Source organism: Stenella coeruleoalba, assembly GCF_951394435.1.
Source record: "Stenella coeruleoalba genome assembly, chromosome: 6".
NCBI classification, from domain to species: Eukaryota; Metazoa; Chordata; class Mammalia; order Artiodactyla; family Delphinidae; genus Stenella; species Stenella coeruleoalba.
The window spans coordinates 80426403-80444350 of record NC_137151.1 but is presented as its reverse complement, the minus strand read 5'-3'; the positions used below and the strand labels follow the sequence as shown (position 1 = coordinate 80444350).

Here is a 17948-nt window from a genome sequence, read left to right as displayed (position 1 = left end):
CATGGAGGCTAAACAATACTTAATAATACTTAACTACTTAATAATGAAGTGATCACTGAAGAAATCAAAGAGGAAATCAAAAAATACCTAGAAACAAATGACAATGGACACACAACGACCCAAAACCTATGGGATGCAGCAAAAGCAGTTCTAAGGGGGAAGTTTATAGCAATACAAGCCCACCTTAAGAAGCAGGAAACATCTCGAATAAACAACCTAACCTTGCACCTCAAGCAATTAGAGAAAGAAGAACAAAAAAACCCCAAAGCTAGCAGAAGGAAAGAAATCATAAAAATTAGATCAGAAATAAATGAAAAAGAAATGAAGGAAACAATAGCAAAGATCAATAAAACTAAAAGCTGGTTCTTTGAGAAGATAAAATAGATAAACCACTAGCCAGACTCATCAAGAAAAAAAGGGAGAAGACTCAAATCAATAGAATTAGAAATGAAAAAGGAGAAGTAACAACTGACACTGCAGAAATAAAAAAGATCATGAGAGATTACTACAAGCAACTCTATGCCAATAAAATGGACAATCTGGATGAAATGGACAAATTCTTAGAAATGCACAACCTGCCAAGACTGAATCAGGAAGAAATAGAAAATATGAACAGACCAATCACAAGCACTGAAATTGAAACTGTGATTAAAAATCTTCCAACAAACAAAAGCCCAGGACCAGATGGCTTCACAGGCGAATTCTATCAAACATTTAGAGAAGAGCTAACACCTATCCTTCTCAAACTTTTCCAAAATATAGCAGAGGGAGGAACACTCCCAAACTCATTCTACGAGGCCACCATCACCCTGATACCAAAACCAGACAAGGATGTCACAAAGAAAGAAAACTACAGGCCAATATCACTGATGAACATAGATGCAAAAATCCTCAACAAAATACTAGCAAACAGAATCCAACAGCACGTTAAAAGGATAATACACCATGATCAAGTGGGGTTTATTCCAGGAAAGCAAGGATTCTTCAATATACGCAAATCTATCAATGTGATAAACCATATTAACAAATTGAAGGAGAAAAACCATATGATCATCTCAATAGATGCAGAGAAAGCTTTTGACAAAATTCAACACCCATTTATGATAAAAACCCTGCAGAAAGTAGGCATAGAGGGAACTTTCCTCAACATAATAAAGGCCATATATGACAAGCCCACAGCAAACATCATCCTCAATGGTGAAAAACTGAAGGCATTTCCACTAAGATCAGGAAGAAGACAAGGTTGCCCACTCTCACCACTCTTATTCAACATAGTTTTGGAAGTTTCAGCCACAGCAATCAGAGAAGAAAAGGAAATAAAAGGAATCCAAATCGGAAAAGAAGAAGTTAAGCTGTCACTGTTTGCAGATGACATGATACTATACATGGAGAATCCTAAAGATGCTACCAGAAAACTACTAGAGCTAATCAATGAATTTGGTAAAGTGGCAGGATACAAAATTAATGCACAGAAATCTCTGGCATTCCTATATACTAATGATGAAAAATCTGAAAGTGAAATCAAGAAAACACTCCCATTTACCATTGCAACAAAAAGAATAAAATATCTAGGAATAAACCTACCTAAGGAGACAAAAGACCTGTATGCAGAAAATTATAAGACACTGATGAAAGAAATTAAAGATGATACAAATAGATGGAGAGATATACCATGTTCTTGGATTGGAAGACTCAACATTGTGAAAATGACTCTACTACCCAAAGCAATCTACAGATTCAATGCAATCCCTATCAAACTACCACTTGTATTTTTCACAGAACTAGAACAAAAAATTGCACAATTTGTATGGAAACACAAAAGACCCCGAATAGCCAAAGCAATCTTGAGAACAAAAAAAGGAGCTGTAGGAATCAGGCTCCCTGACTTCAGACTATACTACAAAGCTACAGTAACCAAGATAGTATGGTACTGGCACAAAAACAGAAAGATAGATCAATGGAACAGGATAGAAAGCCCAGAGATAAACCCACGCACATACGGACACCTTATCTTTGATAAAGGTGGCAGGAATGTACAGTGGAGAAAGGACAGCCTCTTCAGTAAGTGGTGCTGGGAAAACTGGACAGATACATGTAAAAGTATGAGATTAGATCACTCCCTAACACCATACACAAAAATAAGCTCTAAATGGATTAAAGACCTAAATGTAAGGCCAGAAACTATCAAACTCTTAGAGGAAAACATAGGCAGAACACTCTATGACATAAATCACAGCAAGGTCCTTTCTGACCCACCTCATAGAGTAACGGAAATAAAAAGAAAAATAAACAAATGGGACCTAATGAAACTTCAAAGCTTTTGCACAGCAAAGGAAACCATAAACAAGACCAAAAGACAACCCTCAGAAGGGGAGAAAATATTTGCAAATGAAGCAACTGACAAAGGATTAATTTCCAAAATTTACAGGCAACTCATGCAGCTCAATAACAAAAAAACAAACAACCCAATCCAAAAGTGGGCAGAAGACCTAAATAGATATTTCTCCAAAGAAGATATACAGACTGCCAACAGACACATGAAAGAATGCTCAACATCATTAATCATTAGAGAAATGCAAATCAAAACTACAATGAGGTATCATCTCACACCAGTCAGAATGGCCATCATCAAAAAATCTAGAAACAATAAATGCTGGAGAGGGTGTGGAGAAAAGGGAACCCTCTTGCACTGCTGGTGGGAATGTGAATTGGTTCAGCCACCATGGAGAACGGTATGGAGGTTCCTTAAAAAACTACAAATAGAACTACCATATGACCCAGCGCAATCCCTCTACTGGGCATATACCCGGAGGAAAGCAAAATTCAAAAAGAGTCATGGACCAAAATCTTCATTGTACCTCTATTTACAATAGCCAGGACATGGAAGCAACCTAAGTGGCCGTCAACGGATGAATGGATAAAGAAGATGTGGCACATATATACAATTGAATATTACTCAGCCATAAAAAGAAATGAAATTGAGCTATTTGTAATGAGGTGGATAGACCTAGAGTCTGTCATACAGAGTGAAGTAAGTCAGAAAAAAAAAGACAAATACCGTATGCTAACACATATATATGGAATTTAAGAAAAAAAGAATGTCATGAAGAACCTAGGGGTAAGACAGGAATAAAGACACAGCCCTACTGGAGAACGGACTTGAGGATATGGGGAGGGGGAAGGGTGAGCTGTGACAGGGCGAGAGAGAGTCATGGACATATACACACTAACAAACGTAAGGTAGATAGCTAGTGGGAAGCAGCCGCATGGCACAGGGATATCGGCTCGGTGCTTTGTGACCACCTGAAGGGGTGGGATAGGGAGGGTGGGAGGGAGGGAGACGCAAGTCGGAAGAGATATGGGAACATTTGTATATGTATAACTGATTCACTTTGTTATAAAGCAGAAACTATCACACCATTGTAAAGTAATTATACCCCAATAAAGATGTTAAAAAAAATTAAAAAAATAAACAGGAAATGTAAAAGCTAAAAAAAAAAAAATTAGCAAACCATTTTTTTAGTACATTAAAAGAATCATATGCCAGGATCGAGTGGGATTTATCCCTGTGATGCAAGAATGGTTCAACATATGCAAGTGGTTAACTGTAATACACCACATTAAGAAACAGATCTGTGTTTTAGAAAGATTGCTTTACACCAAAATGTAGGGTGGATTAAAAAGACGAGGAGAGGTTGGAGGAAGGTTACTGAAATAGTCAAGGATGGAGGAAAGAAAGGCAGCAGTTGTGGGAATACAAAAGAGAGGGAAGGAGGAATGAAGGAGGTAGATTAGACAGAGAGTGGCAACTTGGGGATACAAAATTCAAGAAAGAGGAAGAGTCAAAGATAAGTCCAGTTTTGTGCCTGGGTAAAAACAGAAGGATCAAGAAGTTGAAAATTTTGATTTTTGTATTGAATTTGAGGTGGTCATTGGCCACTGGATGGAGGTGTCTAGTATTTTCTATGTGTGTATATAGGTTTTGCATGAGAGTGTTTTTAGTGACTTCCAAAAATCTAACAAGGTGCAGAAAAACTTAGTTATTGTATATTCCACTCAAGGGGAGATGGGAAATAGGATGTATTGTCTGTGGGGAATAGATGGCAGTGCAGTATGAGGACCTTCCTGGGCATATTTCTCTGTATTATAACCTACTGAACCATAGTATGTCAGTACCTTACTCTACCTATCACTATAAACAGCTACAGCAGAGACTCTAACTTTTCCACACTTTGCATATTTCAGAAGTCATACTTATCAAGCAATCATTCAAACATATAGGCTAATTATAACATCAAAATTCATAAACAGTTTTATACCATGCTTTATTTTCCAAAATAACCATGGTTTTTAAAATCCATGGTATAACAAGTAACTTGAGAAACCATATGGTGAAACCATAATTAGGTACTTAACAAACAACAGAACAATTATGAATGTTTTTTATTTTCTTACCTCTATTATCAGAAACACTTGATTTTTTATTTGTCTCTCCATCTTTCTATATGGTACAACATTAAAGATAAAAACATTCGTTAGTAACTTCACTTCTGAAAGATTTTGCCTTCTACCAATCAACCAAATTAATACAGATTTTCTTCCCTTTTATCTTCTAACTCTCTCATGAAAATTGTCTCAGGGACAATACTTATTACCAACCTCCTAGGACACCTTCCACAGGGATCTCAAATTTCACTAGTTCAAAATTGAGTTTAATATGCAGCCACGTACAAACTTTACCCTCTTCTAGTACTCCACATTTTTTTTAAAGACATGGTAATCTATTTAGTGGTTGGTTCTAAAACGTTTAGTCATTCAGTTTGTTTCAGGGAAATACAATCCAACCTATTCTAATCCAATCTAATGCTTTAAAAACACATTGCTAAGAATCAAAATAAAATTTATCATCCCAGACTCTCAACTTACTGTAATAACATTTTTGCATCTGTCTGCCCCATTAGACAATGAGTCCTCAAGGGGAAAGATTATATCTGATTCTTCTTTGTATCCTATGTGACCAATTTATTCATTTTCCCTTCCTTCAGGAAAAAGTCACAGGGCTTTGGCCAACAGTAGATGCTCAATAAATATTAGATATTGCAATTGCTAAATGTTTGTTTGGATTAGTTTCTACTAATGAGAGTGAGTGAGTTTAGCACAAAGGTAACTCAACACTTCTAGGGAAAGGGATCAGTTCTCATAAATAGATCCTAATATCCCTAACCAATCCATAACACGGTAGAGAGGGAGATGGGTCACAGAAGTAAAAGTTAACTAGATAAATTAATAATCACCATACAGAAGCTTGAGACATAATTTCATACCTTTTGTTCAGTATCATTATCTTGTACATCTGGTTGAGAAACAAGAGAAGGTACTGATGTTTTGGCAATATTCTTTGAACTACTTAGAGACCGATGAATGGTGTTTACAAAGGGTTCTAAAAGTAAATGAAAGAAACAGTATAGTTTTTAAAAGAACTCACTGAAGTATAATTTAATGGTTTAATTATAATTGTTTGGTTTAATTATAACTTAATTATTTAAATTGAATGGTTTCCTCAATTTAAAAATACATCTATAACTGTGAAGTCATCACTGCAACCAAAATAAAATTTCTAATACCCCTGAAAGTTTTCTCATCCACCTTTGTAATCCATTTATCTCTTTCTTCCCATCCTCAGACAACAGTGCTCTCTACCTCTTACACAAGATTAATCTGAATTTTCTAGAATTTTATATGAATGGGATCATATAGTATGTGATATATAGTATTCCTTGCCTGGCTTCTTTCACTCAGTATTGTATGTTTTAATAATTCATTCCTTTTTTTAAAAAATTTCTGAGAAGTATTCCATTGTATGGATATGCTACCATTCTTTATCTATTCACCTGTTGTTTGGGTTGTTTCCAGTTTTGGCAACTTACAAATATTTATGAACTTACCTGCACAAGTTTTTGTGTGGGCATACTTTTTCATTTCTATTGGGTAAATACACCTAGTAGTAGAATGGCTGGGTCATATGGTAAGTATATGTCTAACTTTTAAGAAATGCCAAACTGTTTTCCCAAGTGGCTGTACCATTTCATACCATTCAGCAGTGTGTCAGAGTTTTAATTCTCCCACATCCTTGTCAACACTTAGTAGGCAGAAGAAAGGAAATAAGATCAAAGTGAAAAAGAAATAGAAAAACAAGAGAGAAAAACTAACAGTTGACTCCTTGAGAAGTTCAATAAAACTGATAAAGCCAGATTGACCAGGAAAAAGAGAAGACACAAATTTCCATCATCAGGGAAATTAGAGATAACAGCATAACAGTCTATAGATAATACTAAAAATAACAGATTATGAAAATTTATAGCAATAAACTTATATGAAAGGGACAGATTTTCCTCAAAAACAATCAAATCTCATTCATGAATAAATAGAAAATATGAAGAATCTCATATCTATTAAAGAAATGGAATATATAGTTTAAAACATTTCTACAAAGAAAACTCCAGGCTCAAAAGACTTTACTTCTGAATTACACAAAATACCAAAGGAAGAATTTACACTAATTCTACACAAATTCATCCAGAAAATTGAAGAGCAGTAAACTCCTCTCCCAACTCATACTTTGATACCAGAATCACTCAGATATAAAAATCATTACAAGACATTACAAGAAAAGAAAAACTCAGTCAATATTCTCCTATGAATAAAGATGCAAAATCTATAAATAAATTGAATCTAATAATATACAATAAAAGATAATACATAATGAATAAGTGAGGCTTATTCCAAGAATGCAGGGTTAGTTTATCATTCAAAAATAAGCCAAAGTAACTTACTACAGTAAGAGAAAAGAGGAGGAAATGTAGACAATTATCTCAAAGATGAAAGGAAAAACTTGATAAAATTCAACACCCATTCATGATGAAACTTCTTAGTGAATGAGGAGTATGAGGGTATGTCCTTCCTTTGATAAAAGCTATCTTCAAATCTCCAGAACTATATTCTAATTTATATTGATCACTTGGCCTTATATTTTAGAACAAGATCAGGATGTACACAATCACCATTTTGTTCAGCACTGTTCTGGAGGTCCTGGCCAGCAAGAAAAAGAAATGAAAGGTGAACCCAAATAAAATCCCAGCTGACTATGTTGTAGAAACTGGAGAGCTGAAAAGATACATACATGCCAATGTTCACAGCACTGCTATTTACAGTAGTCAAGACATGGAAATAACCCAAGTGCCCATCAAAAAATGATTGGCTTAAGAAGATGTGGTGTATCATGTATGTGTATACACACACACGGAATATTAGGCGACCATAAAAAATAATGAAATATTGCTGTTTGCAGTAACATGGATGGACCTAGAGAATATTACGCTTAGTGCATTAAGTCAGACACAGAAAGACAAATACTATATATCACTTATATGTGGAATCTAAAAAATAATACAAATGAATCTATACAAAAGAGAAATGGACTCACAGACTTAGAAAACAAACTTAATGATTACCAAAGGGGAGAGGGAATAAGGAAGGGACAAATTAGTATTGGATTAATGGATACACACTATATTCATAAAAGAGATAAGCAACAAGGATTTACTGTATAGCACAGGGAATTATACTCAATATCTTGTAATAACCTATAATGGAATATAATCTGCCAAAAAAACCCCTGAATCATTATGCTGTACACCTGAAACTATTGCAATATTGTAAATCTACTATACTTAAATAAAAAAAATAAAATTTCTGTGGAAATGCAAAGGCCCTAGAACAACCAAGTCAACTTAGAAGAACAACAAATGTTGGAGAACTCAAACTGCCAAATTTCAAGACTTATTATAAAGCTACAGTAATTATGAGAATGCTATTGAATATACTCACATAAGGACAAATAGACCAATAAAAGAAAAGAGCATGTCCAGAAATAGGTCCAACAATATATGATTACTTCATCTTCTCAAAGATACCAATGAAACTCACTGGTGTTGAAACAACTGAATGTGTTCAAGGTAAGACTGGATAGTCCAGTCTTCTCAGATAGCAAGGAAGCTAACAAAAATCACTAGGGTTGTGTCAAAAAGGACTCGAAAGTTATCTTGAAGGGGCCCTCACTGGCCAGAGCTGTCACAATTTCAACATTAGTAAGCACAGTAATAGAAAATTTTAAGCACATAAAATTTATATAAATCTGTGAATTCATAATGAAACAAAACTAATTGCTCACTGTTAGAAGATGCTACTGAAACAATACATTATTTTGAAAACTAATAAATGATGGTAAAATATTAAGCATCAGTCTGCTTTTCTCAAGTATCCTGTATCACAAAGTAACCAAATAGTAGTTGGGGGAAAGTTTCTTTTTATTAGAAATTTTCTAGCTAGTTTACGAAGAAGGAAAAATATCCCAATTTTTTAATGCATAATTAATGTGTGGATCAAGGCCTTGAACATAAATGGCTGCTAATATCACAAAGAGAAAGACAATGCAATATTATGTGTCTCTTGATGGAAAGATACACCATCATGTATGCATCAGTCTTGCTAAAGAAACTGAACCTGAAAGTGCATAGATTTAACTAATACTTTACAGGAAATACAGAAGAAATAACATATACCATATAGATGCAATCAGCAAAAATTCAGTAACTGAGGAGCTCAACAAGACAAGCAACTCAATTTCTTCAACAAATAAACTAATTTTAAAGAAGAGGAGGAAGGGAGGGAGGGAAAGAGAGGAATATATGGAAGGAGAACCTATAGATTAAAAGACTCAAAAGACATACAAACTATCGCAGTATGTGTCAATGTAGATTCAAAGTAACGTCAAAATACTTTTGTGACATTTATGAGATTACTGGAAAGCTGAATTGTAATTAGATATTTGATTACATTAAGGAATTATTATTTGTGCAATGTGATCATGGTATTGTGCTTACGCATTAAAAAAATAATCCTTATCTTTTAGGTACATACTGATATGTTGATGGATGAAATAATATGTGTGGGATGTGCTTTAAAACAATATGGCAGCAGGGAGAAGTTGAGGGCATAGACAAAACAAAACTGTCCAGGAGTTGCTGAAGCTGAAAGATAGGCACATAAAGATTCTGTTGGTTTTTGCTTATGTTTGAAATGCTTAATAAGCCTAAAAAAAGTCATTAACAAAATTATGGAAATATGTGCCACAAATAAGACAAAAGATTAATGTCTTTGCCATATCAAAGAGAACTCATAGAAATGAACCTCAAATAAAAAGTAACAAAATATACAAACTATAAGGAAAAATGTAACATTTTATTATACTGAACTAAGAACTTCTGTACATCAAAAGATAAAAAAAGAATAGAAACATATTACAAATTGGAAGAAGATATTGCTATACCGTATATATGTATATAATAGAATGTGTGACCAAAAAAATCTTTCAAATCTGTAAAAGAAAGAAAAATAACCCAATAGGAAAATGGACAAGAGATTTGAAAACATAATTTCTCAGAAGAGGGAACATGACCCAGAAATCCCATATCGAGGCATATAACCCCTAAAGAATCACCTGTCCATGAATACCAGGAGATATATATGTATAGAATGGTGAAATATTGTTCAAATAACCGATACTTCCACCAAAAGAAAAACATATTAAATTGTGGTATATTTACACAATGGGATATTCACACAATGGGATAGGATTAGTACTGAAAGGAAGTAAAATGTCAGACAATACATAGGTAAAACTTTTGAAATATAATGCTGAGTATAAAAAGCAAGTCACAAAACACTGTATACAATATCATACCAATTATAGTAAAATACCTTAATAATGTTATCTATGTCCATCAGAACCCTGGAGAACAACAGTTTTAAAGTTTTTTTGGGGAAAAAAAAAAGCCTGACAACTTATAATTCGATATCAAGGGTAAATAGTATAATTCAGGAATGAAGGTAAAATAAAAATACTCTCAGGTGAAGGAAAACTAAGATAATTCAGTGCCAGATAATTTGTTCTAAAAGAGATGCTAAGGGAAGTTCTACAGACTGAAGGAAAATGATACCAGAAAGAAACATGGGACCAGAAACATCAGGAATTAATGGGCGACCAAATTTGAGTAAATATGATAGGCTGTTCTTCCCCTATTTAGTCATTTAAATGATGATTACTCTGAGTGGCTGTTTGGTATATGTAGATGTAATACATAAGATCATTATAACAAAGGGGAGAGGAGTAAGGAGGCATATATAGTGGTAAGGTTTCCACATTCTACATAAAGAAGTAGAATATCTAGTTAGGGTTGACTGTGATAAGCTAAGTAAGTACACTGTTACTTAGAACAACCACTAAAAAGTCTGTACAAAGAGACATAGTAAAAACAATAGCCATGAACAATTGGAAATCAAACTTTAAAAATACCATGTACAACAGTACCAAAAATGAAGCACTTATGTATACACATAACAACATATACAAGATTTCTATACTGAAAACTACAAAACACTTATGAAAGAAATCAAGGACTACCTAAAAGTCCTTGATTGGAAGGACCCTGTAAAAATTTCTTTCCCCCTTAAATCGATCTATAGATTGATTTAATATACTTCATTCAAAAATCCTGGCATAATTTTTGCAGTAAAGCTGAGTATAAAGTTTATACTCAGGCAAATGAATTAAAATCTCCATAAAAATTTTGAAGAAAAGTAAAGTTGCTGGAATTATGCTACATTTTAATAACAAGCTACAGTAATCAAAGACAGAGCAATATGGGCAAAGGGGGAGACACACTGATCAATCAGAAACAGAAACAGAAAATTAAAAGGCAAGTTACAGACTGAGAGAAAATATTTGCAAGTCACACCTGAAAAATACTTATATTCAGAATATACAAATAACTCCCAAAACTCAACAGAGCAAAAAGCTTCAACAGATACTTCACCAGGCAGGATTTACAAAAGGCAAACAGCATATGAAAAGATATTCATCATCATTAGCCATCAGGCAAATACAAATGAAAACCACAATGAGATACCATTACATCTATTAGAATGATTAAAATAAAAAGTACTGATAATACCAACAGTTACAAGGATGCACAGCAAACAGGGAATGCAAAATGCTAAAGCCACTCTGGAAAACAGTTGGGCAATTCTTTATAAACTTAAACATATACAACAATTCCTTGTTCACACAAAAAGCTTAATGTATACTTCTGATCTTTCTATTCATAATCACCAAAATCTGGAAACAACCAAATTTCCTTCAACTGATGTATACATAAATAAACCTGGTACATACACACAATGGACTACTACTCAGCAATAAAAAAGAGTCAACTATTGACAAATGAAATAATTTGAAAGAATTTCAAAGGCATGCTGAAAGGAGCAATTATCAAAAGATCAAATACGATATGATTCCATTTACAAGGCATTTTCCAAAGGAAAAAGAACTATAGTGATGGAGAACATATCAGTGGTTGCCTGGGCTTATTAGTGGGAGAGAAGGCGGTGTGACTGCAAAAGGACATTTTTGGAATGTTGTAAATGTTCTCACATGATTGTGGTAAAGGTCATACTAATTCATACGTGTGTTAAAATTCATGCAATTATATAAAAAAATTCCATTTTGCTTTAGGGTAATTTAAAATCCAAAATAAATTACCTCAGGATCTTTTTATGAGAATGAAAAAATACAGAGACAAGATCAGAAGCAGGAACTATAGAGAATTCTGGCCTCTGAACTCTGGATAGTTGCCAATTATAAAACGTGGAGGCAGACTGCCCATAAGAGTGTAAAGGTTGTGACACTGTATGGAGTTCATACTCAGTTCAGTGATGAGATGGAAACTAAGGAGGTTTGATTATGGTGAATGGGAAAGAGGGGCACTTTTAATATATAATGAATTGTGATATCACTACTGTACATTTCTAAAATTCACACAAAACAAGAATGATTCACTTGCCAATCTCTTAGAGGGTAGAAATAGATCCTCTCCCCTCCAGATATGTATTAATATAGTTTTAGAATTCATCTTTGTCTCCCAACTATGCTTAATTAAATTTATAGTTTTGATACCTGGACAACTGTCACAGATAGAGTGGTACCTTAGTGAGGCTGAAAATCATATTTTCCATCTATCATCCTTTCCTCCAATAACACTGAGATTTTTTTGACATCAGTAAGACCAGTCTGGCCTGCATTCAACACTAGACTTTTAGAAGACCATCTGCATGAGATAACTGCTTTAGAGACTGAGAATTTAGTTTTATTGTCTACATTTAGTAGATATGTGGCTTGTGTTGTCACAATTGTATGTGTTGTAAGTAACTCTTTGATATTTTATTTAAAAAATCTTCGGACTTTAAAAATGGGACCAAAAAATCTTTGGACTTCAAAAATCTTTGGTCTTTAAAGCTTAGAGCTGAATTAAGTAAACCTCAGTAGTCCTGAGTGGAAGACAGCCTCAGCTAACCGTATCTTATCCCAGAGACTTTATGAGACTAATCAAATTACACAGTCAGGGAAGAAAAGATTTTAAACTTTTTCTTTAGAATTTAACTGATAAAGACAAAGGGATTTAATTTTTATACTTTAATTTTTCCCTGGAAATTTAATATGGGAGAAGAATTCATATTGCTCAATTTCTAACAGTCTTTTTTTTTTTTTTTTTTTTTGGTATGCGGGCCTCTCACTGTTGTGGCCTCTCCCGCCGCGGAGCACAGGCTCCGGACGCGCAGGCCCAGCGGCCACGGCCCATGGGCCCAGCCGCTCTGCGGCACGCGGGATCCTCCCGGAGCGGGGCACGAACCCGCGTCCCCTGCATCGGCAGGCGGACTCTCAACCACCGCGCCACCAGGAAGCCCAGTCTTATACTTTTGATAGTATATTATTTGGAGGATATTTATGCTGTTGTTTGGGTTCTGGTCTAATCCAATGAGCTCTAATGGACAACATGAAGTAACATAGAATGATATAAATAAAGAAAGTGATATTTCACTGGGGTCCCTAGTGGGTTGAGTGAATGTACATAAACTTAATTTCTGACTCACTTCAGAGTTTTTTTTCTTTTTTTTAACATCTTTATTGGAGTATAATTGCTTTATATTGTTGGGTTAGTTGCTGCTGTATAACGAAGTGAGTCAGCTATACGTATACATATATCCCCATATCCCCTCCCTCTTGCGTTTCAGAGTTTTTAAAAATCATTTCGAGCAATATAAAAATTATCTTGCAATTTGTTACGTCCATGTATTTTTCATTCAGCAGCAATAGACCATTTAATTTGTCTAAAATGATAAGTTTAGAACACTAAATCTGTAACTTGAGATGAAATTCTGAAAGCAATAGAGGTTATATCATTGTTTGTAAGCATCACTCTAAATCTGTCATTTGACACCAAAGAACAGAGGAATTATCTGAACTTAAGCAAAAAAGGCCATCCAAATTCAGTCTTTCCCAAAAATACTATTTAATATTTCTTATCACAATATTAAATTACCATATGCTCCTTTATTTGCTTTCTGGTCATCAAGAGGATAAATTATCTTTATGTCATCATTACTCTTCTTTTTCTTCTTTGGAGAATAAGCTTAAAAAAATGCAACAAAACATTTATTTTTAATAATGATGATCACAGAATTACCCAAGACAGGCTCTCTTTTCATGCCCAATAGGAAGTGAGCCTATATGCTAATTTCTATTTAGGATTGTGGGGAGGTATTGGAGAAGATGGAGGAATGTGAAAAACGATTACTCTTCAAATATTATCCTTTCAAGTTAAAAGATAGAAGGACAGAATTTTCCTCTGACAGAGAGAAAAGCTATACCTGGCTCAACTGTAACACGCCATTTCGTCTTTGTAGAGATGGATACCAATATAGCTACTGGCTGGAGACCCACCAGCCCACAGTGACAATTGCAACTCTTGAATGTACCTCACAGCCTAGCATAAACAACCATATACATATTCCTCCTTTGTGATAAAGGAAATTATAGTTCCCATTTCTAACCATTTAGGAGGGCAAAGGATCCTCACAGCATGTGCGCTCAATGGGTTTTCATTAAGGCTGTCAAATGTGAGAGTGATCTGTCTTCTCATTGGAGCAGGTTCACCCAATGTTCCTGTCCTCTCTTATTCTCTCTGTCCCTCTGGAAGCTATCTACTTGGTGGAAGATGACAATATTACTACAGAGGAATAATTCAATTTCATTTGTCACCTTGATAAAATAAATTAATTTATATCCCACTTCTTCAAAAAAAGGGATTTGAGGCAACAAGTGTTTAAAAATGTCTTCTTGAAACTCTTTTCCTATTAAATGAGAAAATCAATGGTTGTTGATGCAGGGATGTATATAGTTTCTAAAGTGATTTCTTTTTTGAAGGATGAAATTGCTATCATTATCTCAATGAGCTGAATAGACTGAATAGTCCATTCAGTAAGCATGCATGTATACAAACACACACAAAGATATACATATATACATACAATACTAGGTGCTCTGTGAAACAGAAAGGTGGGAGTTACAATATAATAGGTAATTAAGACAGTGGGAAGTATGGAATACATGTATTAAGAATAATACAAAGTACTATAAGTGATTCGAAGGACAGGTATCTTCCAATTACAGTTATCAAGAAAGACTTTTTGTAGTGTCACTTACAGTGGAGCTTAAAGAATTGTAGGAGTTACAGAGATGGACAGTGAGCATGTCATTCCAGGCTAGAAACTTGGATAAAGAGAGGCGCAGAAGTATAAAAGTTCACTTGTGTTTTAGGAACGGTCAGCAGTCTCGTTTGATTAGACAATGAAATTAATTGAATGCTTACTATGGGCTAGAACTCTTGGGCTCTTTATGGGATTTAGGAGTATTTTCTTCTCAGATGATGCAACTGTGATTCAAAGAGGTTAAATAATTTTGTTCAAGCTATTTACATGGCTAGACAATGGTAAAGCAGGACTTTGACTTCAGCAGTTTGGCTCTAGAGCCTAAGCATATCACCCCTAGATCATATCTGCCTTATTCAAGGAGGTAATGTGAAATAGTTAGGTTTGGGTTTGACTCTAGATGGTGATGAATGGTTGTCTAAGAAGTCTGAGCTTCATTTAAGAGGTAATGGGGATCTTTAAGTTTTGAGGCCAGGAGAAAAAAACTAGAACAGAGTTTTACATGTAATTATGTAGCAGTGTAAAAAATGGATCTGAAGTAGGTAAAAATAAGAGCCAATGGAGACTAGTTAGTAATATACTTAAGTGACAAAGGGAGGCTCTCACATAGAAACAGGATTGATGGGACAGAGATAGGATTGATCGGATGCTATGATGATAACTCATGGAAGATTATTATCTTCTTTCCTGATACATTTAGTCACAGATAATTAAAACAAGTCTACATTTTTGTATTCTGGCCATGAAATTTTAATATCATTAATTAATTTAATAAATCCTACTATAGTCTTAAAATGTTAAAAATAAAAGGAAGCTGGTAGATACTGGGCATAACAAAGTAATGACTTGATGTTCTTCCTTTAAACTTTCATTTCTTCCCTTTTTTTCCTTTCTTTGTTACTTTCTATCTTTCTCTACCTCCTCCTTTCCTTCTTCCCTGTGTTCTTTTCTGGTACTGTCTATTCTTTATGGCTGGCAAAATAGTAGAACACCATGTTGATATGTGATAGCAATTATCTTACAAATTTTTAAGGTTTCAGTAGCAAAAAATACATTAAGTATAGGGAAGTTGGTTAGAACTGCAATATAGGCAAGCCTGTCTGCTGAACCACTTGATAAGGTTATTTTAATTTTTACATGTATGTCTACTTTTCAACTTGAACTATTATAGGGAAATGCCTAGAACCCTTCGCTGGCACAAAGCAGGTAGCAAACGTGAGCAAACAGAGTTTTGTAAAAGGATCTTTTACATAAATACACAGACAAGCACTTTCTACATAGCTACATCAGCCCTTAATGTTCTCACATTCATGTGGTCCATCTTGTTCTCTGTAATCAATTGTATTTTTCTTCATATCTTCTCTTTTAATGCCACTTTCTTGCATTTTTTGTAAATGATAAGCCATTTTTTTCTCTAGAAGGGCTTGTTTCTAAAATATTAAAGAAGTATATTGGTTAACATCAACTTGCTGTTTAGAAATACAAATAAATATTTAAAATGTGAGAGTATGTTGGAAATGAGCAAGCCTTATGACTTGTAAGGTTATTCTGAGTACAAATTTGGGAGGGTAGTAAGGGGTAAATTTCCACACATGAAGAATATATTTAACCCTTAGATGCAACTTATCTCACTGCACACCTTCAGGGTGTCTAGTTTCAGATCAGATAGCATCTCAATGCATTGCTCTCCTGGTGAGTTTAGGCAATTTCAAATCATCTTCAGTTGGAGGATTCCTTAACCAAGAGTCACTCAGGCCTATTATATTATATATTATATATAATTATATATTATAATAATATATTGTTATATATATAATAATATATAATAATAATATAATATATATATTATATTATATTATAATAATACATAATTGTATATATTATATTATAGGTAAATGTAATATCATACATGAAATTTGACTTCTCTCTGTAAATCTCTGGACTAATATTGATACTGGATGTGCCAGAAAAGAGATAGCTGCACAGAGGAAATCACCCAGAAATCCTCAGAGAATTTCCTAAAGTAGTCAGCAATGGAATGGATCACTATGTGTATGTGAGGAGACAATCCAAGACCAAAGACAGGATCATCCCAAAAGATTCAATAAAACAGTACTTGGCACCTACCTATGATGCCTATTCTCACCAGCCACCCCAGAAAAATTCTGTAAGTCGTAGGGCACTGGGTAGAGTACTAAAATGTTGCCTCAGTAGTGGGGAATAACTAGTCCCAGATTAAACATGGTTCTGGCCCCATCTAACAACTATTAAAAAGCAAGACCTATAAAAATCAAACCATTTCCAAATAAACTACCTATCTACATTCAAGAAAAAAAGCTAAGGAATATTTATAAAAAGCTGAAACTATTCAGCACACACAATATAAAATTCACGATATCTGGCATCTAATCAAAGAATACCAAGCATATAAAGAAGCACAGACCCATAAAGTGAGTAATCAATCAAAAATGATCCAGAAATGATACAGCTGTTAGAATTAAAGATAACATTAAAATAGATAAACTAAAAATAGAGTTATCATATGATGCCACAATCCTACTTCTGGGCATATATCTGGAGAAAACTCTAATTTGGAAAGATACATGCACCCCAATGCTCACTGCAGCACTATTTACAACAGTCAGGACATGGAAGCAACCTAAATGTCCATCAACATAGGAATGGATAAAGAAGATGTGGTATATATATATATACATATATATATATATAAATAAATACAATGGAATATTACTCAGCCATAAAAAAGAATTACATAATGCCATTTGCAGCAACATGGATGGACCTAGAGATCATCACATAAGTGAAGTAAGTCAGAGAAAGACAAATATCATATCACTTACATGTGGAATCTAAAAAAATGATACAAATGAACTTATTTACAAAGCAGCAATAGACTCAACAGACATAGAAAACAAACTTATGGTTACCAAAGGGGATAGCAGAGAGTGGGTGCAGAGATAAATTAGGAGTTTGGGATTAACATATACATACACTATTATATATAAAATAGGTAAACAACAAGGACTTGATCTATAGCACAGGGAACTATATGCAGTATCTTGTAATAACCTATAATGGAAAAGAATCAGAAAAAGCATCTATCTAGATATACTTATATATGTACAACTGAATCACTGTTGCACACTTGAACCTAACACGACTTGTAAATTAACTATACTTGAATTAAAAAAAAACAGATAACATAACTACATTCCATATATTTACAAGGTAAACAAGAGACACGGAAGATATAAAAAGGGCCC

At 34.2% G+C, this 17948-nt stretch overlaps 1 protein-coding gene across 1 annotated transcript in view; it reads right to left on the bottom strand.

Annotated features, from left to right (window-relative positions):
* The window catches only part of FSIP2 (fibrous sheath interacting protein 2), a gene marked incomplete at both ends in the record, with an annotated part of 126337 nt that overhangs the window by 83116 nt on the left and 25273 nt on the right, over positions 1-17948 (bottom strand). Inside the window, 4 exons of the mRNA XM_079924127.1 lie at positions 4456-4501; positions 5325-5440; positions 13497-13586; positions 15971-16094. Of these exons, the coding sequence (XP_079780253.1) occupies positions 4456-4501; positions 5325-5440; positions 13497-13586; positions 15971-16094 (376 nt within the window). The remainder of the gene's footprint in view (positions 1-4455; positions 4502-5324; positions 5441-13496; positions 13587-15970; positions 16095-17948) is intronic.